Raw genomic sequence first — 26,656 nt, 5'->3', positions numbered from 1 at the left:
TTCAACCTGAAGGTCGGCGTCGTAACAAACACAACACAAACCATGCGCTTCTTCTACAAGGTCAGACTGCTGGGCTCGGTGTGTTTATGTCCCGCCATGTCCTTTGTCAGAGTTGTAAATGCGCTATAACTTCTGTTTATGTATATAACCCTCACAAAGCTGTCTATCTCTGCTTATGCATGTTATCCATTTCCAGGAGCACAGCATCCCAGTGGACATGGGCTACGCCGTGGCCCCCCACCACTCAGGCGTCTACCCGGTTCACCTACAGCTGTACAAGGCTTGGAGACGTGTGTGGAACATCCAGGTGACCAGCACTGAAGAGTACCCCCACCTCAAACCAGCGCGCTACCGCAAGGGCTTCATCCACAACAACATCATGGTGAGGAGACAAAACTGTTATTTACCAGTCTGTAAAAGGCCTCCAAATGTGCTCATGCATCTCCATAACTGCACTTTGATCAGTTGACGCGCTTCTGCACAAACATAATAATTGATTTACACATTCACAACTGGGCATTAATCACTACTGGGCATTCATCATTGAAGATCTATTTTTTTGTGTTCAGCTGAATGACAAAAGGTCCATTTTAAAATACATTCTCCAACAAACATCTTTTTGGTTATTTAATATTGTTCTTCTTTTGATTTTTCTCCACTTCCACTTATTTTTTTCTGCTGTATGGCTGATAGTAATAGTTTAGCTTACGTTTCCACAGCTGGTGGTCATCCTTGCATACAAGACAGTGCTGGTGCTGTGTATATAGACACATTTCATACCTTATGTTGGCCTGGCAGACAAAGCACAGACGGGTGTGTTATCTGACAAAAAGAGGTGAGTCAGGTTGATCAGATAAACAAGATGAATATCACAACAAAGTCCATCTTTGAAGAATTCCTGTCAGTGCGTCTCTTTGATCATACAGAGGTCATTAATAAAGCCTAACACTCAAAGTGTGGTATGTAGTATCTTTGCTTGCCAGAAAACTACTGTCTTAAATTATCTACATATCCAAATAGAATTAAAACAATGGGTCTCTAAATCAAAGCTTAAGTGCAGAACCATTGTCTAGTCGGATTCTTTTATCTTACTTTAAAAAAAAAAAAAGCTGTTTTTTTATCTACTGTCTCTTTGCTCAAGTAAGTGTTTGCTGAATAGTAAATTGTCTGCTGATTGTTTCTTGTGGTCTTAAACGGAAAATCAATGATGCTTTGCGTGGTGTGTAACCCCAGTGTGTGCACGCATATGTGTATGTATTGGTGAGTGTGGTATGTATTCTTTGACCTCGTCTCATCACAGCTCTGTGTTGATTCAATTTGAATGGCGTTGCAAAGCGGCTAAAACAGTTTCTTTTCTCTCTGTGTGTGTGTGTGTGTGTGCGTGTGTGTGTGTGTGTGTGTGTGTACCTATGTGTGCATTTGTACACTTTTGTATGTGTAGGGTGTAGGAGATCTATACAATAGGATCTCCTAATGAGAGCATTTCATGCTCCAATAATGTATAATGTCCAATGTATAAGACAGCAATAGAATAAAACTCCTGTCACCCATTCCACTTAAGCAAGTTGTCCTTGTCCCTCTCTCTGTCTCCTCCTCCTCCTCCTATTTCTCCTCCTCCTTCTTCTCCTCCTCCTATTCCTCCTCCTCCTCCTCCTCCTTCACTTGTCTGTCAGGCTCTTTGTCAGTGTGCGTAACAGCTACCTTATTGACAAAAGAACCAATCACATCTGACACCAAAATTACCAGTCCATGTTGTTCTGCTGTATTTGGGTCTTGAGCAGACAATTTGAACCGACAGCTTTGTCAATTTCCTAATCAGTCCTCGAAGTCTGCTTTTATTTCTTGACATCTTGTCACAGTGACAAAAGACAGCTACTTAATCGTACGTCCTTTTGAATACAATAGCAAGCTGACAGGCTATAATGTGGTATTATACATTATCAATACGGTATTGAGAAGCATCAGTGAATCACTGAATTAGATAATAAGCTATTGAACAAAACTACATATTCAGCATGATACATTGCACAGAAAACAGAAGGAGCAAACTGACAGAACATAATCAAATCTCCTTTTAGTTTTATACAAAACAAGTTTTTTTTTTAGGAAGGAGGCTGACGTAAAGCAACAATTTGTCTCAAGCTTACCATCAACTGATGGATGCAGTTGTTCTCCGAACATTGTTTTTGACACTTCGTCTTTAAAATAAAACATTAGGTAATAGTTTGTATTGGCTGGAAAAAAAATTCATGTAGGAAATTTTGCCGAAGCACAAAAGTCACATTGATAGGAGAGTAAGGACACGTGCAAATCTGATCAATTATTGAAAGCCAATAATCACATATAGAATGGGCATGTACAAGCTGAGCCCTGCTCTGGAGCCAGCTGCAGATGTTTGGCAGAGAGACCACATGTAACTCTGCTCAGTACAGTCAGACGTCATTTCATTCTCTGAGTAAAAATATTTGATGAAATGACCTCTAGAAAGCAAAGATGGACCTTGGGTCTATAAATTTGAATTAGCCGCCACTGGTGGTCTCAGAGGTGTCCAGTATATGATGCATTGAATTCACCTTCAACAATGTCCGTCAAAACGCAGGAATTGTGCGTGTTCTCATTTTGAATTCTCCATATGTTTGGTTTGAAGACTTTTCCACGTTAGAAAAACAATCCCCATCCTCATCAGAAGCAGATGATGCTAAGACCTAAATTGCACTGAAAAACATTTATGAATTAGTAGTAATTATTGTACATGTTTAGAATGAGGAGCAAGGTAAGCAGTATAGGAAATAGTGAAGAGGTCCATCTCTTACTTCAAGACATTGTATGTTGCATTGAGTAAATAGCAAAGGGAGGCTTGGAAAAATATCAAATTCATTTAACAGTTAGCTTATGGACGCAAACATTATTTTGTGGTGGTGTGTGTGTATGTGTGTATATGCACATGCATGTAGAACAGAACTTAAACAGAAAATAATTTTCCCATAAATTGCCCGGGTAAAATATCTTAGACGCCTGACAAAGTTACTTTGGCAAATCACTCCCAACCTAACCCTCTGCCCCTTGCTCCATCTTTGTTTGCTCCGAGGAGGACAGGAAGTTGTTTTAAGGCTGTAAAATTGGTGTTTGTGTGTCTCTGTCAGCAGATTGAGAGCCACCCAGTGGACCCACAGTATCAGAACAAATCAGACTGAAATATGGGATTGTGCTGTGGATGTGTCTGAGTGTGTGTGTGTGTGTGTGTGTGTGTGTATGTGTGTGTGTGTGTGTGTGTGTGTGCGTGCGTGCGTGCGTGCGTGTGTGTGTGTGTGTGTGTGTGCACTCACACAAACATGCATACTTGTGTGTGTGTGCGTATTTCTTTTTAAAATATACTATATCATTTTGAGCTATAGCTCTGTGGATAATTGGTTTGGTGAAATAGTGCTGAGTGTCTGTGGCTCTGGTGGCTTCTCACTCTCTCTCACTCCCTCTCTCTCCCTCTCTCTCTCGCGCTCTCTTTCTCTCTATGTCTCTGTCTCTTTCGTGTGTGTGTAAGTGTGAACGACTGCAGTGTTTTATAGATAAACCAATATCTGCGCTTCCAGCCTTTACTCTCTATTTCACTCAGAGAAGTGCTCCACAAGGAGTTCACAATAAAGACCTTCTTCTTCTCTTCTCTTTTTTTAAGTAATTTAATGACCTAATGAAAAGGGGATTAATTCATCTGCTGTTAAACACTTGAGCTCGCACTCTGTTAGTCTTTTATTTTGTTGGGAACATTATTTCTGCTTCTTTTTCATCTTAGCTCACTAATTAAGTGGGTACTTCTTCTCCTCTTCGGCAAATGTTGCAGTTGAGACTTGTAAACTGTAAAGACTTATAAATATATAGCCCAAAACATGTCCTTCCAACCTGTCCTTGCTGTGAAACAATACAATTGTCACTTTTACAACCTTGTCCAACAACAACATTGCAACATTATTAGATTTAGAAGTGACATGTGACACTGTTTTCATCAAGCAAGGCACGAGTGTGTAACTCACACACAGTGAGGAAGCGATCAAGGATGCACCTGCTCGAGAAGGGATTAAAAGTAATCCATTATCATCTCTCTGCACAACAACGAGTCTCCAAAATACCAAACAGGTGTGGATGAGGAGCAGTGCTTTGGGAAGACTTAACTTCACCCGTGCATTTCATACTCTCTACTACTGTAGTGAAATAATTTCAGCTGAACAAGTCAATGGGACTCATTGCTCCAGCACAGCAGTAAATGGTGTGTCTTTGGACAACCCTAATTTGATTCTCATCGACCTTTTTTCACAGCAGACTCGTCATTACAGGAAAGACACAGGTAGAGCTAATTACATTTAATGATGGTTCTATTCTATTTAAGTGTCCTGGTAAGCCGTGTCAGTGAGCCAGCCTGCACAATACCAGTCCTGGAACTCGGATACCAAAATGGAGCAAAGCCAATGTTTATGTTAATTACCCCCATGCTTTTTATTTTTCGTTAAAATGCCAGCTTTGAAAGAAGTGTCTCTTCCACTGCAAGTGCTGTGATGTGACTTGAACCATCTGTAGAATTAGCACTGGTGCTTCTTCACTGCGACAGGTAACATCACCATATGCCGGATGACACAACACATCATAATATCCCTGACATGCTTTGCTGTCTGCTTCTCCTATTTCTCGTGTAGACAACCTTGTCTCTGCAGCTGTACATTTCATCCTTACATAGCTGTCATATTTTATGCTGCTAGCTGAATTATTGTAGTTATTTTAAGTCATCTCGGTACCTGGTTTGTACTTTGGCCTTGAAATAGGTGAGTAAGCACATTCAAAGAGGCTGTTTTAGTTTCCTGGTTAATCTCAAATCACTGTATCACGGTAGTTTCCTATGCCAGTTAAAGTGGAGCATTAAAGTGTGTTTACAGATCTTGGGGACTGCATATGTGAACAAATTAGTTGAATGCCTTTTGTGGCTCCAGGGGGACCTAAGTCAAACCTGATAAATACAAGTTTGAAAATGTGTGTGTGTGGGGGGAGTTGAGGCTCAAGGCTACAACAGCTGCTCCTAGCATAACACACCAAAATCTGCGCCTGTATAAAGGCCTGCTATGGACAAAATGCTCAACTCGGTCCACAGAGCCCCGATGCCCTGCCCCGGCTACTGCTGTTCGCTTGCTTATTCAAAGTTTGTTCATATTGATTGTGTCACATGTCCAGTTTGCTCTAAATTCTACACTGCACATTCTCGGGTTCGGAGCAAGAAACCTGCCAAGACTAAAGTAGAGAAGATGAACGGTTCTCGCACTATGCAAAACACACAAAGACAGGCTTTTGTTGCTGTATTATTGTTTTTTGTCATATATATTACTTACCTAATTATTTACTAATCATACTTTTCTTGGTTGACTGTTCTCACAAACTATTTGTCCATTTGCACTTCCTCTTGTTATGTGTACGTATGTGTAGGTGCTGCCCCGCCAGACATGTGGCTTGTTTACTCACACCATCTACTACAAGGAATACCCTGGTGGCCCCAAAGAACTGGACAAAAGTATCCGTGGAGGAGAGCTGTTTCTCACCGTGCTTCTCAACCCAGTGAGTCACAAAACAAGACATACATTGAAACACACACAAAACTCTTGCACATGCAAACTGATAAACAGAGTGAGAAGCAGCAAGGCCCGGTACTTTCTGTTCTGCTTAAAGAGGCCTAACTGGGTTTTCAGCTCACTCTGTTAAGGTAACTTTCTCTTTCTCTCTGTTCTTCATTTTTACCTTTTACCACAGTGTGTGTGTGTGTGTGTGTGTGTGTGCGTGTGTGTGTGTGTGCGCGCGCGTGCGTGCATGCGTGTGTACGTGTGTCTCTTTTCCTGTCAGGGGTTGCTTCTTACTGTGGAGCTGTGTTCATCTCCCCACTTTAAATTAGGTCACACCACAGGGGGAGTTGCTGTCACACATTCACACACACACACACACACACACACACACACACACACACACACACACACACACACACTCACACGCACATCCTACCCCTCTTACTTCCCCCTGCTGTGTATGTCAGCTCAACTCGATTTTGCTTTGAATTAAATAAAATAATTAGGTTTTGGTGGCATTTAAGATGTTCACATGCGTGCTTCCAAGCACAGGCATGCACACAGTTAAAAGTAGAGGTATCAATTCCCAGGAATTATGTTTAAACAACTTCCTTTGACTCATACCGTGCACATGCTCAAACATACATAGAGATAGACCAGAAGTAGGCTGTATTGAAGTGTCAGGTAGAGGATTGCTGAACATGGGGAGCTGTCAGAACTTAGCGAACATCAAGTGCAGTTACGCACAAGAACCTAATCTTCTTCTTCTTCTTCTTCTTCTTCTTCTTCTTCTTCTTCTTCTTCTCCTTCTCCTTCTTCTTCTTCTTCTTCTTCTTCTTCTTCTTCTTCTTCTTCTTCTTCTTCTTCTTCGTTTCTGCTATCCTTAACCTTTAAGGACACAGACATGTTGTACATTATATTAAAAGGTTATTGGTTGGAGTTCAAAACATTGCCGTAATTATGATACAAATTGCCTGCTGTAATGTCGTTGCTAACAAAGGACCTAACATGCTTTTTGCTCACATCACCAGTGATGTCATCTCAGCATGAGCTCACAAACCAAGAGGGAGGCCTCTGCACACTCACTGCCAGTCCGTGTCCTTCTCTGTCTTTTGCACACATACACACACACACGCACGCACGCAAACACACGCACACACACACACAGGGTGTGACATTCTTCTTGCGAGACAGAAACACACAGGCTAATTACATTTTTTTCCTCTGTTTCCACACTCTTTTGTCCTTCTCTTTCACTTCCTTCTTTTTTAATCAGTGTAATAAGAGATGAAACTCTCCTCTTGCTGGATCTCTTAATGAAGAGAACTATTCTGCCATGACGTACGTCCACACACACACACACACATACAAACACTCAGACTGATGATTTATTTTTGCTTCTTCCAGCTATGTTTCCATTTGCGGACGCATACACGTTCATTATTGTGTGCACTTTGTGTGTATAATCAATAGTGTGCTGCAGCTCACTGCTTTAGTCCCCCGGGGTTTCCTATTGTTTGATGATCTGCACATTGGTAACATTGTCACTTCCCATTCAGTGAATTTAACTCACATTTGGCCTGTGGTAGCAGTTCACCACTGACAGCAGCCAAAATATTGAATTTGTGTGTGTGTACATGTGCATTAACTTCATGTGTGCACACGCGTCTGTGCACGGGTCCGTGTGCGTTGGAATACTTTTGCGTCATTCCGGCCTGCATCAGCAATCATTGAGCTCCCCGTCTCACATAAGCTCGACAATCGATTGGACGACCTAGACTCTGCAAACAGCCAATAGGGCACAAGTCATTCCCCGATAAATGGCCGGAGAGATGGTGAGAGAGGGCGGAGAGAGAAGAGAGGAGAGGGGGAGGACAAGAAGAGATGGAGGGGGGTCGGGGAGAGAAGGGTGAGAAGGTGGCAGACAGACTGAGATTTAATTTTCAGGTCACGGCATGTTGTGTCACTTGAGAATCCAGACACATACAGGGAGGAAGTGATGCACATACAGGCACACACACACACACACACAACACACACACCCGTGCATATGTTTGTGTGTCAGCATCCAAATATCTGCGTCTACGTGTGCGTTTGTATTTTTGTGCAAATGAGTGTATAGCTGACATAAGCAGAGCTGTAGACATATATCAGAGATGACATTTAACGCTTAGCTCTGCCACTAAGCTTATTAGCCGTATCAGCAAAATCTCCCGCCCGCCTTGCCTTCTGTTTTACCCAATATGCTCACCCCTCACGTCACCTCTCCTTCAGCTCTTTCTGCCTCTAATCTTCTTGATTTTAACATCCTGTTCATGTTGACTTCCACACATGTGAATCTTTGTGTCTCATTTCCACTCCTTCTTTCCCTTTCTCCGTAATCCTGATGATTGCTACTGAAGACTTTGGAAGCTCATCAACACACACAAACACAAACAAACACACACACACTCACACATGCACACTGCACGATACACTACAATCCAAACAGGAGTAGACATTACAAAGTGAGAGTAAAGCAGGAGAAGTTGGCAGAATGAAAAAGGGGCAGAAAAGATGTTGACTGGAGCAGGCAGAATAAATTGAGTCGAAATCATTTGGTGTGTTGACGTTCAGATTTCAATTATCCACTGATGAGGAAGAGACACTGCAAGTCCAAGAAGGGGAGAGAGGACGATGACAGTCAAAGGGAGAGAACGAAACAGAGAGGGCGGAGGGATGTAGGCTTCTTTTTAGAAGCAATAACAATTCAATCCGGGAGAAATGTATATGGAACTAAGTGCTATGTAATGGGAAACAGGCTACTCCAGCTACACATTGAAGGAGAGAGAAGGCAGAGCAGAAAGAGAGTAGGAGTTGTAGGCATGCATTCATGGATGGATAGAGAGATGGATAGATACAACAACATTGACAGAGATAAAACTGGAAATAAATCCAACATCAACCAAAATACGTAGTTTCTTCAAAATTAAATCATGTTACACTGGATTGGAGCATGTTACAAACTCAAATACATGGCTGGAATTCTCTTAATCTTCCAAGACATGGGATATGTGTGTCTATGTGTGAGCGCGTTTGTGTGACTGTGTGTTCATGTGTGCACAAGGATTGTGAAGAACATCACTCCATGTTGGACTGACATGCTTCATCAGAGCATCTAGGTCAGCATGAGATCGGAGAGAGTAAAGAAAAAAAATACACAAACTGCCTTTTTGCAGAAAATGAGAGAGTGAGAACAAGACATTAAAAGGATGAGAGAAGAGGGAGGAAATGAAGCTGCATGGAGGCAATGAGGAGAAAAGACAAGGGGGAAAGCTTAAAAGAGGGAAGCTGCGTGGTTGGGTTTATTTCTCTCATTTTTCTGTCTCTTCCAGTCCACTTCCAAGTTTGATTTGAGCCCAATTCTGGTGTTAAATTATTGCCGCTGTATTCTTTATTAAAGGCACATAGGGGACTCAAAGCAATCCAATATTCAGGAAATGAGATGTGGCACCAGATGCAGAGAGAAGGTTTAAATGGTTCAGTTAATTGAATTCTTACCCACAGCGAGTTCTTCGTCCAAAAGCGATTGGCCTTGAACTGTCGGGAGAATAACACTCTCTCAAGTGGCTTTTTTTTGTTTTTTAATTTAGACTCACCTGCCAAGGTTACTATCTATGTCACCTCCCCATCCCGCTCTCTGTACTTTGTTTTCTCTTTTTCCGCAGTTCTCCAATTACAAACGCAAATCATCTTCTCTCTACCCCATTGTTTAATTTGGCAGCGATCGCTTAAGCTCCATAATGAATGTTTCCATGTTCAATAACACCCAGATTCTCTCTCTCTCTCTCTCTCTCTCTCTCTCTCTCTCTCTCTTTCTCCCTCTTCATCTCTCTCTCTCTCTCTCTCTCTCTCTCTCTCTCTCTCTTTCATTCTCTCTCTCTCTCTAACTCTCTCTCTTTTATGCACACACACCCCGCACATAAGCCGGACACATAAACGTGCATACACACATGTACTCGGCCATATTTCAAAGGGTATTGAGTGGTTTGAAAAGGAACATAAATCATTTTTTAGATCACTTTGCCTGCTTTCAAAATAGCACACAAAAGATGGGACACTTTGAAATGGTTAATAGTTTATTTAATAGTATATTTACTCAGGTCCGGTATGTCTACATTGACTGTGTATTCGTCTACAACCTTTTCATTTAATAATGTTCACTTCCGCTCAAACCACTGCAGCATGCCATGGGAAATATTCTGTCTGAATCCTAAATGTGAATAGATGTTTCCGGTGAGACGCTGTCGAATTTCATATTACACGTTTCTAAGAGCAGCACACCAATTTCTCTCTGCATGCTTAGAAGAGAGAGGTTCGATTTCGACATTACGAGTCGTTGGAGAGGAGGAGTAAGCAAACATGTATTGCTGCCGTGTGTTGCTGTTGTTCCTACTTGAGTGCATGTTGGTGAAGCCTTGACAGCGGTTCCACACTGTTGCCCTTACATCAACCAGATTGAAATGAAGCAGGCAAGGCTGGATGGTGCACTGCTGGTTGGCTTAAAGTGAGCACAAGAAAAGAATGCCGTGGCAGATGCACACACTTGAGCATGAATACACAAACACACAGACGCATGAACAATTATGCTGACACTTACACACACACACACACACACACACACACACACACACGAGCGCGCGCGCAAAAAATGACTCTGACATGCATACCCCTGCTCCTCTCTGTTCTTTCTGTGTTGCGTTCTTTGTCACAAAGACACACGCAACCAGCCACACACATCTGGTTCCTTTTTCTCCCTCCCACAGCGTCTCGCTCTCTCACACACACACTTCAGTATTCGGGGGCGATCAGTATTCTGAACAGCTTCCCAGGTCGGCCGGACGCTGATCCATCAAACCCCGACACTGTGTCGCTTTGTATCTGCGGCAACCTTCAGCATTAAAGAGGAGCACCGACAGTCCTCTGTCACCAAGAAATTCACTGTGTATGTTTGTGTGCCCTTCTACGTATGTGTGTTCTCACATTCATAGACAATCTCCCAAATGTACTGACACACAATCATCCATGCACACACTGACAGACATACACACATGCTCATACCCTCCAAATAATTCATATCTTAATGGCTGATGTTACCGTTTCGTCCAGACACTTCACGTTCCCAAGCTTCCTCAATCACAAACGAAGTGTGTGTGTGTGTGTGTGTGTGTGTGTGTGTGTGTGTGTGTGTGTGTGTGTGTGTGTGTGTGTGTGTGCGTGTGTGTGTGTGCGTGTGCATTTGTCTGTAGCAGCTATCTTAGCTTGTCTCTTTGATCAGCCTATAAAAGCAGTGAGGCGAGAACAGATAGCCTGGACCAACACACTATTGCTCCTTCGCTCCCTCTGAGTGAGTTCTTCTCCATCACACACATTAACCGTCATGAACACACACCGACAGACTCAGAAACACTTTCCGGTGTGTAGCTGCATCTTTCCCATCACCCAGTGGCTATGAGGAGTATTGTGCTGCCTCTTGAGCTTTATCTATCAGGAGTGGTGAATACATCAGCTTCAGTTTATCTGTTTCCCTCTTTATACTCTACACAGCAAAACTGTATTTCGCTGAGAGTGAATGTATAATCGTACGTAACAAAAGTGAGTGTGTCTCTTTGCAAAGTGATAGCAAATATTGATACCCGGAGGACAGCTGCTCTGTTAGTGACTTTAAAACCATCACACACTGATAAATAATCTGTTTGCTTTCCACTGCAGTCACAACAACATTGATTCGATTTACTGCCTCAGTTTTTCCCAAACACAGGAACTTGGGAAATGAGATTTTGACTTTATCTCAAGTTTGCACTATACAATAACTATGTATTTCCTTCTCTCCACTCCTCTCCCTGCTCCTCTCTACCCCTCTACTCTGTCTCTGTCGCTCCACCCTAGATCAGTATATTCATGACCCACCTGTCTAACTATGGGAATGATCGACTGGGCCTCTACACGTTTGTCCACCTGGCCTCCTTCCTTCGCTCGTGGACAAATCTGAAACTCCACACACTGCCACCCCTGCAGCTTGCACACAAGTACTTCCAGCTTTTTCCCGAACAAAGGAACCCGCTCTGGCAGGTGTGTTTGCGTTGGTCTTGTATGGGCTTGTGTGTTTCTGCATTCCTGTGTAGAAGTATTCTTATTATGTGGATTTAATGAGATATTTATAGGGAGTTTATTTTCCAGTATACTAACTTTGTTCCAAAAGCCTTGAAAAGAAAGAAAGAAAGACGGACTATTTAATGAATATTTATTCTTATTTATTAGACAAAAAAAACATTTAACAAAAGAAATATACAAAACAAAAAGGGGGAATTTATATACAAAGATAATGACTATAATTCATAATGTCTATAAATCAACAATGTTGGAAATTATGGTCCACAAGAGTCCGACGCAACCAATAAACCATAGAGCTACCAATATGGTAAAAAATATATATATAATAAAAAAATAAGCACCAACAAAAAATAGGAAACAATCAGGGAAACAAACAAGGAGCAATAGAACAATAAAGAAAGGTAAGAAACAATGAATAGCAGGGATTGACATATAGAAGTGTAGTTTATAGTTGAAAACATTATACATGAACTCGGGTAAAGAAGGAGTACTGCCATTTCCATGCTATGAATATGGTATTTGCCCGAAATAATAACAAGGTTACCCGAATGTTTATTTGATGGATAAAAGGAAAAGGACGGCCCTCCCTCTAAATCCCGTACAGAGCATGTCCCTCAAATGATTTTGTTTAAAAAAAACAGATAAATCGTTTTGTTAGCACATTTTGTATTCAAGAAGTAGACATCGCCAAAGAGAATTTAAGGAAGGTGCAATCACAGAAAATTGCATACTGCTTTTGATAAATCGAGGTAAAGGAATAAAAATGTGTTGATGGATGTTGTCATACATATTTCTTGATAGAGTCATTTAATATTTCATTGGAAAATCTTAAAAAGATTTTTAAAAAGGTTCCATCTAATCACAAGCATATTTTAAACCATTGTTATTCCAATCAGCTCAAAACATGGATTTTCCCTTTAAGATAGTACTTATGTTATAAGCAAAGCAGATCTGAACGTATATTTGGAAAGTTGTTCAAGTAGTTTTGTAAAAACGTTTTTATGGTAGTGTTTGAAAAATGACATGCTGCATTTTTTTTTGTCTTGGTGTCTATGCTCACTAGGAATATTTGTATGCATGACACAAACAAAAATTCAGTCATTCAAGTCAGTAAATCATGTATGTACTGAAGGCATATACAGTGTATATATATATATATATATATATATATATATATATATATATATATATATATATATATATATATATATATAGATAGATAGATAGATAGATAGATAGATAGATAGATAGATAGATAGATAGATATAGATATGTATATGTTTTTGGATCTTTTATGTGTACATCATTACTTTAACCGCAAATCGTTTGTGCCTTTGTAGAACCCATGCGATGACAAACGACATAAAGACATCTGGTCCAAAGAGAAAACCTGTGACAGGTTACCCAAGTTTATGGTCATAGGCCCACAGAAAACAGGTGAGCAACACACAAACACAAAGCCAGACAAGCACATACAACAGAGAGACTCCTTTTATGTGCCCAGGTGTCTGCGGATCCTCAACATCAGAGCCGATTCATTCAATCCCCCTAGCGCTTTTGGTCCTGTCAGAGCGAGACAAAGAAGGTGGCCTCCTTTCTTCCACCCGGCTACCACCCTCTCCTTTTCTGAATATTACTCTCAAAGAGAAAAAAGATGACATTATTAAAAATCTGAATACGCTGGCTTTGTGTGATCCCAGGAATTGTAATTGCTAATGTTTGATGTGAGAGGTGAGGAGGTCCCGTAATGCTGCTAATTAACCAGGTGATAATTTACTAATGGGGTCACGGTGGCAACATTAGCAGTCTAACAACAACCACAGTACAATAAATTCTAATTTTATTGCAGGGTAGGCCTCACATTAAAGAGATGTTAGAGCAAATGGGAAACAGGGTGAGGGGTGGGTGTAACAGGATGCGTGGGAGTACGATTTAGGGGAAGAGGGTGAAAAGGGAGCTGCTGAGGGGGAGACAGAGGGCACGACCGAAGCCCCCAGTCCTGATTGGTGTCAAATGTTTTTTGAATCATTTGTTAGGGAGCCCTGTGATCATTGCACACAGACACACACACACACACACACACACACACACACACACACACACACACACACACACACACACACACACACACACACACATGGTGTATTCTCAGCAAGATATAAATCTTGCGGAGGGTAAAATCATCCAGTACGGATCAGTGGATGACAGCTCTCACACGTACTGACACACACACACACACACACACACACACACACACAGACAGACACACACACACACACACACACACAGACTGCTCTCTGCTGAGCTGCATTAACGAGCCAGTTATGAATTATGCCCTTTCTTCCAGGAACGACAGCACTTTATCTCTTCCTACTCATGCATCCCTCCATCTCCAGTAACTTTCCCAGTCCAAAGACGTATGAGGAGGTCCAGTTCTTCAACACCAATAACTACCACAAAGGAATTGACTGGTAAAAACACAAACACACATCTACATCCTAGCACACTTATCATTCTCTTTCTGGACGCTTTTGTCAGTCAAATTCTGAGGTAAAAATAATTATTATAAACAACCCTTTTTTCATTTTGCAAGGTTGTTGTAGATGTCAATGTGTTTTGCAGGCTTCAATGATACATTAAGCAGTTCAAAACAGTTTGAAAAACATCTTCAAAAGGATCTTTTAAGTCTGCAAACATAAGCCAACAGACATACGGATGCCTAAATTGACCCATAAATGGGTTACTTAGCTGACAGAGACACAGCTGGTGCAGTATCCAAAGTCATCCAGAAAAGACTTAACTCTGAAAATGTGTCATTAAACACTCTTAAAATTAAATTGCCGAATTTGTTTTGGGCTCCCTTTCTAAGCACAGATTAAGGCCATAACTTTAAGACGGTATCTGACTTTGTAAAAATGTTGCACGCTCCACTCTCTGTGACTAAAGTGAAGCTGTGCTGCTTGTGTAACCGGTGTGTAGCATTAGTGTGTGTATGTACATTTGAATTTCCTCTCAATGTTCTATGTGTCTGTTGCTTCAGGTACATGGAGTTTTTCCCCGTGCCCTCTAATGTTAGCACGGACTTCCTGTTTGAAAAGAGTGCAAACTACTTCCCGTCGGAGGAGTCCCCGCGTCGAGCTGCTGCCCTGCTGCCCAAGGCCAAGATCATCACCCTGCTCATCAACCCCTCCGACAGGGCCTACAGCTGGTACCAGGTACATGCACAAGCACACAGCATTAGATGCAAGTGACTGTGCATGTATTTTCTGTTACCTCTATGCAGCGGCCTATGACGCGCTTCATCTCTGTATGGATTTTAATTGAATTCTGTATCCAAGATTGAATTTGGAGTTGAATTTCTCTCCGCGAGTATGGAGGTTGATGAGCCCAATTTTTCTATACGTCTCAGTGTGGGAAATGTCACGAGATCCTGAAATCTTCCGCTCAACTCTTTGATTAATGAGACATGAATGTCAACAACGTGCCTGTTGAAATGTCATGGTCGACAATAAAAATAGTCTCTCGCGCAAAGTTGTGAATACATTACTTGACGTTTTAAGACAAGGAATGAGATCCATTGTACAATTAGAGTGATAATTGATGTGGTAAAAATCTGCTAACCTTCCCAGCATCAAAGAGCTCATGAGGACCACGCAGCCCTGCGGTTCACTTTCTACGATGTCATCAGTGCGAGAGCAGGAGCGCCGGCCGAGCTCCGCTCCCTGCAGAGCCGCTGTCTCATCCCCGGTCTCTACTCCTCACACCTCGAGAGGTGGCTTACTTACTACCCTGCTAACCAGGTACGCACAGGCACAGACCCAAATGCACTCTGTTGGATTGTAATACAAAGCTCATGCACAGATAACACACTCTGCAATGCAAAAGCCTTGCATTGGTTTTGTTAGATGATATTTGTTGTTTACACATTTAGAAGAAAAGGAATGAAAGAGTTCAGGTTTGACATATACTGATTTTGGTTTGTGATCAGGAACATTTATGATGGAATATTGTTATTTTAAATGTCCTTATATTGTGTATAGATATTAACTACATACTGTAAAACTTTGAGCATAGCCCGAAGAAATTTGTTGAAAAACTACACAAAAAGAAAAAGAGTAATGTGTTACACCTTCTTTCAGAGTTTTGTTTTCCATCATTTTTAACTGTCATTAAAGTGTATACAATTATACTAAAAAAGTTGCTCCCATGCCCTTCATAAGCAAGTTACTTAATAGTGCCCAGTGTTACAGTATGACTGTATTTGTGTGTAGGTGATGATCATAGATGGCCATCAGCTGAGAACTGACCCTGCGACAGTGATGGATGAAGTCCAAAAGTTCCTGGGAGTCACTCCTCACTTCAACTACTCCCAGGCCCTTACGTAAGTCTCTCTTGCTTTCTCCTTTACGTCTCCATCATCTCTGGCGTCTCTGGGTAAGGTGCCTTTCACCTGGCACGGACTGTGATAGATTCCCGCTATAACAAGACTCTAAACCTACATCTGTGTGAAGCCTGACATCTATTGGTGAACAGTGGGATGCTAAACTGGTCATCTCCAATTTGCTAGACTTTGGTGCCAAGTGGTGTCATTTTCTAAACACTACAACAGTCATTGACATCACCTGACATCAAAGATAAGCCAATAACATACGGTCAATTCACGACTTGCTTTGAGCTGCTGCATTTATCCCTTGACTCAAATTTAGGTTTGTATGTAGTAGTGTGTGGTCCCTTAAGAGAGTGCAAAGGAGATATACATACAACACGAACAAGAGATGATGCGACAAAAAGGAGGAAATAAACATCAAGTTATTTTGATGCATTTAGGTATATGGAGTAAATGGCAGAAGTTCGTAAATATAATGGCAAATTAAGTTTAATCAAAAACTAGCATCTCCTGATATTCATATTTTAGCCATCACTTCCAAAAATATTAAGAATATTAACATCTAATAACATTGTTTCTAGAATTTTGAAGACCATAAATATTGTTTTTATTTCATATACACAGGCAGCAATACAAAATTGATGCCTGTACTTGCCAAAAGAAAGTCAAATGGTGAAGTTTCAGCCCCCTGAGTCGCCGGCCAAGGATCAAATCCCAGCAGAGCGTTGACTGTCTCACTTACTCTGCCTGCCAGTGTGTATTACAGCTGTCTGAATAAATAAAAGTACGCAAAGGTTAGTGCACTGCACAGTGTCAATCTAAAAGAAGTAAAACAGCAAAGACACCAGTAACCAAGGTAAATAACTAAAGCAACTTCTACAGTATGAACTAAACATATTCTTTACATTATGTCACAATAGATAAAAAAGGCAGGTGAAAAGGCAGAAACTGGTTTTATTGTGTCATCATAATGATGTCTTTAGCCTAGGACATGCATGTCCTACTTGTTCTTCAATAGATATGTTTGACGTGACCTTGAAGTTTGACAGGGGTGGGAGCTGGTTTAGGTATCTTAAGCACCACTTATCAGAACGCATCTGCTTGCAAGCCCTCAGATCTCCAGACATGGACATCTCCACTATGAAGCTCAGATTGGGACAGAGAGTGCCTCTGTCTTGAATCACAAGCCCACATGCATACAAATAATGTGTAAAAAGATGCTTTTTGACAGAATAATAAGGAAGCTGTGTGTGTGTGTGTGCTTTTTTTTGGGGGGTGAAGACAGAGTTACACAAAAGCCTAATCTTTCTTTTCAACTTCTCATTCTTTTGACATGGCAGCAGTCTGACAGATCCTCAACACTGGAGCCTATTTATTTAATCCCTCTCTCTTTTCTTCCTCCTTTTCTGTCAAAAGAAAACTGAAGGAGAACCACTTAACTCTTTTTTTCTTTTTTACTCGCCGATTGATGCATGCGGATAAAGAACAATATTTGCGTCTTTCAGTCACATCAACATTAGCCTTTACACTCTGACTGCCAAATAGCAGTTGACAGTAAATGCATATCCTTTTACCTCTTCTTTAAATGTACATTGTACTACAATATGACAAAAGCAAGGTGTATTAATGATTAATGTATACATGACATGCATATTTATGTATGCATCATATGTATATATATATATATATATATATATATATATATATATATATATATATATATATATATATATATATATATATATATATATGCATACATACATGCTCTTTCGAACACTGAAATTGTGATTACTGTCTTTCCCTGGTCATGTACCTATAACTATGGCAGTCAGATAATCTTCCACTGTGTTTTTGTTGAGAGTAAATTTCAATCCATCCAGCCACTGTCTTCCGCTTATCCGGGGTCAGGTCGTGGTGGTAGAAGGCCAAGCAGGCTGACCCAGACTTCCCTTTCTGCTGCAACATTTTCTAACTCATTATGAGGGAGACCAAGACGTGCCCAGGCCAGCTGGGAGATGTTATCCTTCTAGCATGTTCTGGGTCTTCCCCGGGGTCTCCTACCAGTTGGGCGCGCCCGAAAAAAACTCCAGTGTGAAGCTCCCAGGAGGCATCCTAATTAGATGCCCGAACCACCTCTGCTGTCCCCCAAGACCTGTTTGATTGCCTTGTTTGCCCTACCAAGAGCTAATGCCCTAGGAAACAGATTGATCTGTTCTACCTGTTTTTGCGGTGTATAAATGGATGTGAACAATTAGATAATCTTGTTTGGCAGGTGGCACGTTGCATGACCGTCAGTGTGAATGGGTGAATGACATATAGTGTTAAAGCGCTTTGAGTGGTCGAAAGACTAGAATTTACCATTTATATTTTAAATATTAAATATTTAAATATTTTTTAGTAAGATGTGTCTTCTTTCTTTCTTTCTTCCTTTCTTTCTTTCTTTCTTTCTTTCATCCATCTCTCTCTGTTTCTTTTATCCCAGGTTTGACCCTCAGAAGGGCTTTTGGTGCCAGCTCCTTGAGGGAGGAAAGACAAAATGTTTGGGAAAGAGCAAAGGAAGAAAGTACCCTCCTATGGAGCCAGAGGTAAACAAATACATCGTGAATATAATAGATTTTTGCTCGCTAAAAAAAATACTGATATGCATTGAATAAAATGTTAGACAAGGAGAAAAAGAAAAAAGAAAAAGAAGCAGCCTGACTGACAATGACACACAGTCCCCTCCACCGCTGTGGCAAAATTTCCCACAGGACTCAGCGGTGGGGTGGAAACTGTCAGCCAATCAGATCCAGCCAGGAAGTTACAACCTAATTATGAGGACTCAATAGTGACATAGCACCCGTGTGTGTCTGTGTGTCTGTGTGTGTGTGTGTGTGTGTGTGTGTGTGTGTGTGTGTGTGTGTGTGTGTGTGTGTGTGTGTGTGTGTGTGTGTGTGGTGGTGAGGGATGGTGGTGGGGGAGGGGGGGGGGGGGGATAAGGAGCAAATCCAATTCATAAATCTTTGTCCTGGCTACTGATTCCACAGAGGAGAGAGCAGACCTGCCTACAATGAATCACACATTTGCTCTCACATGAAGACAAACACACATAGATACAATTTGTCTTCCCTCCTGTGCTCACACATGGCTAATGGCTCAGTGTCACCTGTAATTATACTGCATTTGAGTTTTCACCAAGGGGACAGAAGGAGAGAACAGATGAGGAGGAGGGAAATGGAGGGAACACCAGGGAGGCACTCAGGAGGAGGAGAGATAATGGATCGCATACATCCTTCATGTAATTTTCTCCCTCTCTCAAACCTCCCTTTTCTTAGCTCTCTTCATACCACGTGGCACTTAGTGGCCCTAAAGTCCTATTGAGGAGAAATAAACTAATCTAAAGATCCTGGCACATCATTAATCTCTCTCAATTTTGTGCTTGCCCCCATACTCTTGTGTTGTCTTTTTATTTCCGCCTCTAAATATGTCTCCCTCCAACCCTTTTTTCATTCACCTTTCCTGTCTCCTTCAATACTCCCCCTTTTTCTCATCGCTCATGTCTCCCCCCATTTCCTGCCTCTTTCCATATTCTACTATACGTTCCGTATTCTGCCTGTGCCACTTATTGCATACTGACTCACCAACTTTACTCTTTACCTGTATGTTTTATTTTCTCACTCGATCTCTCTCACTCTCCCACTTGCTCATCCTCTTACCTATTTTTGCTCTCACCATTCCTTTTCTTCCACCGTTTCCCCTCTTCTCTCTTCAGGCACATGCATATCTCTCCAGGTACTACAGGGAACACAACGTGGAGCTGTCAAAGCTGCTGCATCGCCTTGGACAGCCCCTCCCATCCTGGCTAAGAGAGGAGCTGCAGAAGGTCAGCATGCATCTTTTGTGATCAGATTTCTATTGATTTTCTAAATATGCATACAAATAAAGATGTGCACACTACACATACATAAAGATACACTTGCACATAACCATACAAATACAAATAAATACATATGGGTATATCTGTGAATACATACAAATACATATATACGCACAAACATAAATGTACACCCTCCTATTACTTAAAGCCGCAGACTAGGATAAAATAGTGTTTTCTTTAGCACCGTGTACTCTAGCTATTGAAAGTATGAGGTAGACTCCAACCCATTGCTAACACTTTTTTTACGGCCGTCAGGCCAGTTAGTAAGATGTGTTTTTGATGCTGTGATAATTCCAGTGCAGAAAAATCATTTAGAAACAGCACAGCTGGTGTGCGTGCAACCACATAGTTCACAATCTTCAGGTCAGCATGTATCTTAAGTATCTTTTTATGATTATGTTAGGGCATTTTTGCTTTATTTGATAGTGATGGAGATACACAGGAAAGGCAGGGGATGTCATTCAGCAAAGGGCCCTGGATAAATTACCAGGACAATTAGTGTGATAGTATAAGAAAGAAAAGTTATTTATTAACCATTGCCAGACTTTGATTTAAACCTGGCTCACCTCTGATTGGTGCGTGCTTTCATCAGCTTGAAAGGAAAGAAAAACCCAACACAGAAATTGTATGTCCATGCAGAACCCCTTCTCTCAAAATAAGATTTTTTTTTGAAGACCGTTAAGCTCTTAGTTAAACCATACACAGAGCAAGCAACGAAAGCAAAAGGTTTGGATAGAGTATCAATGGATGATTCAAAATACAAAGAGAATACAAATATTGCTGGCTTCTTCGAAAAAAGACATCCTCTTATTACCTTTTAATCCTGTTGAAGCATTCAGAGCATGCACTTAAATGATGCTTCCTGGTGTAAGTGCTGCTGCTGATAGTCGCCTCACCTTTTTTTTTTTGCAGAGCTCTCTTTCTTCTGCCATGCCCGACATTGTTTGTATTTTGTCTAATTTTGTTGTGCCGCTGATGGCCACTGTTTATGAATCAGAAGGAGCAACTTGACAAGTCCCTTTAGGTTTTTCAGCCTATTCACAGCAATTACAGCATGTTTTCTCTCCTTTTTAGTGTTTGGTTTTTGAATCCGTAGGTAAACAAAATGGAATTAAAATACTACTTTTTCCTTCTCTTTTCCCTCTCCATCCCCTCCCTCTCTTGACCTCTTTCTGAAGGTTAGATAACCTTTGCACCCATGAACCAGGGTTAAAGGTCAAGGGGTCAAAGACCAGGAGCACCTGACCTTCAGATGATCTATCTGTGGCCTTTTAGTGAACCCTGAGGTGAATGCAAGGACAAGGTGCCTTGTTTCACGAAGGAGCTGTAACACAGTTGAAGGGAGCAGCGGGCTGAAGCTGAACTCTTGGAAGGATGAAAGAATGGATGGAGGAATCAGAGATCCAGGTGACTCTGCCAGCTCTGCAGAAAGTGGGACTAAAAGGAAGAGCCACATTATAAGGATGAAGAGAACCATGATGGACAAGAAGCATTTAGCAAGTCTTTGATGCTCATACCCTGTTCTGAAATGTGGTGAACTCTCGTGGAGAGCTTCAGTGACTTTGAAAGTGATGACTTTTTTGTTTAACCTCTAATTTATGATGCCAGAACAGCGCTGGTCAGCTGTGCGTGGTTCCCATAGAGATGACTTTGCACTAAGTTCTGTTCCATGCATCTCCAAGACAAAAAAACCTCACCCTTTGTGGTTGTTTTTTTTCTCTTTTCGTTGTTGTTTTTTGCCACAATGAGAGTGAATAAGCAGGGAGGATAAGTGCATATAGACTCAGGGCGAGTGACAGGATTCCCACGATAGGTTCTCATTGTTTTATGAGTTTTTTATTTTATTTTTTATATAAAGCTATAGTTTCTGGTAGATCTGGTAGCCTTGTTCACCTTTAGAGATGTCACTAGAGGCTTACACTGAAAAGTATGGCCTGAAAATGAGTCCCTGAAGAAAGATGCATTGCCCGCTCATTATTTTTCCTGTGACAAGCCATGCAGAAGGTACATGAGTTTGTGAAGATAGCTGACCAAAATGAGCCGAATGAATATGACACTTAATTCCGAGAGTCTTTAAGTAGCTACTGTTACCGCAGGCAGTTTTTGTTTTGTCAGTGTTTCATTTAAGTCTCAACCTCCTTTTTCTTTCCTTTTTAAACCAGTGGCCTACGTTGTTGAGCTTCTATTTGAATGCAAAAAAACCTAAATGTCAAACACAGAAACCGAAATAAAAAAATGGATATTACTGACGAAATGTGTATATATAGTGTATATATATATATATTTTATTTTTTTTAATGAGGAAGCAACACGGAAAAGACAACATGTGCCAGGACACACCTGCATACACACTTGTGAAGTCTAATCTTTGGCCTTAGTGGTTGGCAACAGACTCAAGGTAAGACATCAAGGAGGCAGTTTGCTAACCGACCACACAATAATGTTTAGTTCTAACCGACCACACAATAATGTTTAGTTCTCAAACTTTTTTTTGTCACGCCCCATTTCGGAGTAAGAAAAATGTTCGGGCCCAACCGCCCCAAAAATGTTGGAACAAAATGGTCCAACTTGTTGAGACTCCTCCATCCGTGCTTTTTTAATTAATAGATTAAATAAAATTGAAATCCATTTCAAGTAAACCAGATTGCTCCATCTGACAAAAACTAATAACATGTGAAATCACTTTGTTAAAACAATGCAAATAAAGTTATATATGTGCAAAAAATAACTCATATTTGGCAAAAAAAAAGATTACCAAGGAAGCCGGTTGAGTCCCTTTTTTTTTCCCCCATTGTTTTATGTTGAAGTGTCCTTGATCAAGACACTGAAGCCCCAGTGCTTCACTGCAGCACAAAGCTCCTTAATTACTAAGGATGGGAAAATGCAGAGAATAATTGTGGGATTAATAAAGGATTCTTCAAAAAAAAAAAAAGGGGGGGGGGGGTATTTCAACACAATGACACAATTTTAGAAAACCTTGAAGTTAGACTATTGAACCCTTAGCTCAGAGGACCCTGAGGTCAGAGAACCTTGAGGTCAGGGCATAAAACATTGAGGTGAGAGCATCGAACACTGATGTCAGATCTTCACTTGTTAGCTGCTGACAGGTTGCTTCTGGTGCTCGTCTGTATTTTGGGGCCCTTTGAGCAGAGAATCCTTTGGCCACATTGATCATTTGTGATAAGGAACCACACAGACAAAGCTATATGTATTGTGTCCCACTCCCGATTTGCAGCTTGCGATAGAGTATGAGCAAATAAAGATTTGTTTCTGCAAGATAAAATAATAAAATGAGCGGGAATGTGAAAGGAGACAGGAGTCCCACAGAACCGAACACCAACAACAAGGTTGTGTTACTATGCCTGTTTTCACAAAGTGCACATGTTAGGGCGGTAAAGAAAAGGCATTGCTGTTACAAAATGAAAAATAAAACAAGATAGAATGCCAATATGAAGAAACACTCCCACCATTCACACTCTTCTTTATTTGGTCAAGCAGCTGGAAGTCCCATGCTACATCTTATGGGAGCCACACTGTTACTGACAAACAAATAGGGGTTTTGAATAAATAAGACTGGAACTCCAGAAGATATCCACTCGACTCTAATATCTCAGACTGGTGATGACTCATATTAACTTCAATTGAACTGCTCAATCCCAAACAGGAGGAATGTTTACAGCAAGCAAGTAAAACCAGTTTCAATTAACACATAGGCACCTCACCGCTGTTCTAAGACAGACTTGAAAACATGTGAACACATGGTAATCAGTGTTAGGAAGTGTGGGTAAGTGTTTTGTTATCCAGCAATAAGGGTTGCCAGGTGAGATTATATGTGTTAATCTGCTGTTGAGCCACTTCTTTTTTTCTGGACATAAAATGTAGAGTATTTGCAATAAACCTTGAACGAGATGGACGGCCTTCACATTTTCAAAGTAATAGGAAACTATGTTTAAGTCAAAGGTAAGCTGCCACCATCAACATTTGTGTCACACACTACTACCCAAACACATCTGTACTGTGTGAGATCACCAGCTGAGCATGTGATAACCCTCATCCTATAAATGTCCCTGTTCCTGTCTTCTTCCTGGTTGTCTGTTGCAGGTGCTGAATGGAGGATCGGCAGCTGCATGAGCCACACCTTCATGGCTTGTTGTGTGCTCTGGCCATGGATTTCTCGGCTTTTGGCTCTCTATCAGGGATCCTGTCGTCACCCCAACAGGATGCAGATTTGTTTTCTTTTTCTCCTCCTTCCACATCTATACATGCTGTTTACTACTCCTTAGCTGATTCCTATAAACTGCATTGCCTGGATATATTTTTGTAAATAAATAGCTTTCCTAGGAGTCTGTTTCTCTGGTCTTCCATTTTTGCTGCAGACTTTGAGCCTAGATGTGACAGGCTGGAGTGAAAAAAGAAAAAAAGGTACATTTTCAGACATGATGTACTGGTTATAATGATCCGTTTTATTTTTTAAAGCATAAATTATTTATGCGTCCATAGAGAAAGGAGTAAAAGTGGGCCAGTGTATATAGTTATTAACTACATCATTAATTATAATAACATATTAGTATACTTATGATTTGCCTGTAGGTATGTACATCTGATTATAGTTTCAAATATTTTATAAAAGAAAGAGAAAGGAAGTACATTGCTAAAGTGTTGCACATCTAGATGTAATCAGTCTAAAAGTAATTCTTAATTCATAAACATATTTCTAGCCATCTTCAAAAGCAATTGGCTGAAAAGCAGTTAGCAGAAAATGTGACAAGTACGAGCTCTTATGCAAGATTAATCATTACCTTCATATCTTTGTTAACTGTTTTTTTTTATGTTTCCAGAGTTTCATAGATGGAAAGAGATATTAATAGAAAGACATACTGCGTATAAAGAGACCTTCTGTTCTGTACCACCTCTGGTGTCATCTAATAAAAGCTTATTAGTGCAGAAAGCTACAACTAAAGGTTCAGGGGGAATAGCAAAAAGAAAAATACATAAAAAGCCAATGAAAGTTAGTCGCTCGTTTTATCTCATATGAATGTTTGTGCACAATATGTTGATACTTATTTACTTATGTTAAATGATTTGAATGATATGGAAACTTGACAATGTAAAAAAAAAAACACAAGAACAATGCAAAATCATGAGAGGCAAACAGGTTTTAATATTCCAATCAAAAATATACTGCCATGAAATCTTAAATTCATTAAACCTTTAAATGTATTTAATTAACATGTTTATGGATGTATATATCCAGGATTATGTTTTTATTACTAAAATTGATAAAAGCCCAAGGAAAAAGGTTATGTTTAATAATGTTTTACATGTTTTAAAATGTCAAAATACTCAAACATCACAGTGTCTTTAAACAGGGCATTTAAGAAGGTGTTTTAATGTTTTATTTTCCTTATATTAACCATATAGAATTAGAGCCAATGTTTTGTAACGCATGATAACGACCACAGGAGGGTGGTCTCAGACAACTGTGCTCCAGCTGAGAGCAGGTCTTTGAGTTCAGGTAATACATTCTCAACAAAAGATACACAAGATTGATGGATTACACATTGGCCTGCAGAATGTTGTCCCTTTCAGCCTTATTAGTTGAATTAAATCTACCTTTATGTTCATGCGTGTGAAACCATCCTGTGTGGGTGATTAACAATACCATTTTGATTCAAACTGTTACTTCCCTATGCTTCATCAAAGGTCTATGGGGATGAAAAAGGAAAGATTCACTGATATGCACGCTGTAATGCATGATGACGTTTGCATTTATTTCTCAAAAAAATGCTGATTAAATCATTATTTATAACTTAAGTAAAGATACATCTAAAAGCACAGCCAGGGCACAAATGACCATTAGCCACAACTTCCAGATCTAGAGAACTTCATCGATGTTTAAGATTCCCTTTCATCATTATTTGAAGCATTGTCTTAGCTTATGGTTTTGAATATACTGTTTTTTTTAAGTATTTGACAACAAATAATACATTTTGTGTCCACTCTGTATTCTTTGCTTGCTGGATTCTGGTTTGTCCTGCAGGACCTGAGGCCCGTGTGGTTCAGCAGGTAAAGTTCACCAGCTTGCTGATAAGGCTGCTGGTTTGTTTGTTTGTTTGTCACAGATGTGTCAAACATCCAGAGTTAAAACATCTCAATTCGGTCCGTAAGTAAACATAAATTGTATAAAGGAAAAGGCCACAATCTGGAGATACAAATATCCACTATGCAGCTTTTCTAAGCTGAAAAAAAGATGTGTATGAGCAATGCATTTGATCTGTGTTTATATGTAATATGTCTTGAGCAATAGCTGCTATTTTTGAACAGGCATATTCTGGCCTCAGCCAAGTTAAGTTAATGCCAGTAACAACAGGTGTTGCTGATTCGGGAAAGAAACAGTTTTTGAGTGTGCTCGATTAATATCTTGTGATGTTGTTTGTTTTAAATATGCAAGTAAAATTGGAAAAGGATGGACACAAGGGGGAAAAATGCAATGATATAAAGCATTGAAAATTTAGTGTATTGTTTTTCGGAACAATTCAGCTTAATGAGCAGCCACTAGTGGCTAAAATACAGGACAAATAGTCACTACAATGAGAACATTTGTGTGTT

General features: G+C 40.4%; 1 protein-coding gene across 2 annotated transcripts in view; it reads left to right on the top strand.

Moving 5' to 3' along the window:
* The window catches only part of ndst3 (N-deacetylase/N-sulfotransferase (heparan glucosaminyl) 3), a 36,622-nt gene extending 14,326 nt beyond the window's left edge, over positions 1 to 22,296 (top strand). The window contains exons 5-15 of one of the 2 annotated variants that reach the window (XM_068589267.1): positions 197 to 382; positions 5,461 to 5,589; positions 11,520 to 11,702; positions 13,085 to 13,181; positions 14,092 to 14,215; positions 14,785 to 14,959; positions 15,374 to 15,544; positions 16,016 to 16,125; positions 18,614 to 18,716; positions 19,883 to 19,993; positions 21,231 to 22,296. In XM_068589267.1, the coding sequence (XP_068445368.1) occupies positions 197 to 382; positions 5,461 to 5,589; positions 11,520 to 11,702; positions 13,085 to 13,181; positions 14,092 to 14,215; positions 14,785 to 14,959; positions 15,374 to 15,544; positions 16,016 to 16,125; positions 18,614 to 18,716; positions 19,883 to 19,993; positions 21,231 to 21,260 (1,419 nt within the window). In that variant the 3' untranslated portion in view covers positions 21,261 to 22,296. Of the gene's footprint in view, positions 1 to 196; positions 383 to 5,460; positions 5,590 to 11,519; positions 11,703 to 13,084; positions 13,182 to 14,091; positions 14,216 to 14,784; positions 14,960 to 15,373; positions 15,545 to 16,015; positions 16,126 to 18,613; positions 18,717 to 19,882; positions 19,994 to 21,225 lie in introns of both variants that reach the window. The other variant, XM_068589268.1, reaches the window with a different exon arrangement.
* The last annotated feature ends 4,360 nt before the right edge of the window (positions 22,297 to 26,656 follow it).

Source organism: Clinocottus analis, unplaced genomic scaffold (genome assembly GCF_023055335.1).
Source record: "Clinocottus analis isolate CAN_PGR_092001 unplaced genomic scaffold, fCliAna1.0.p SCAF_22, whole genome shotgun sequence".
In the NCBI taxonomy this organism is placed as follows: Eukaryota; Metazoa; Chordata; class Actinopteri; order Perciformes; family Cottidae; genus Clinocottus; species Clinocottus analis.
The sequence above is the reverse complement of the archived record's forward strand: the minus strand, read 5'-3'. Positions and strand labels throughout refer to the sequence as shown.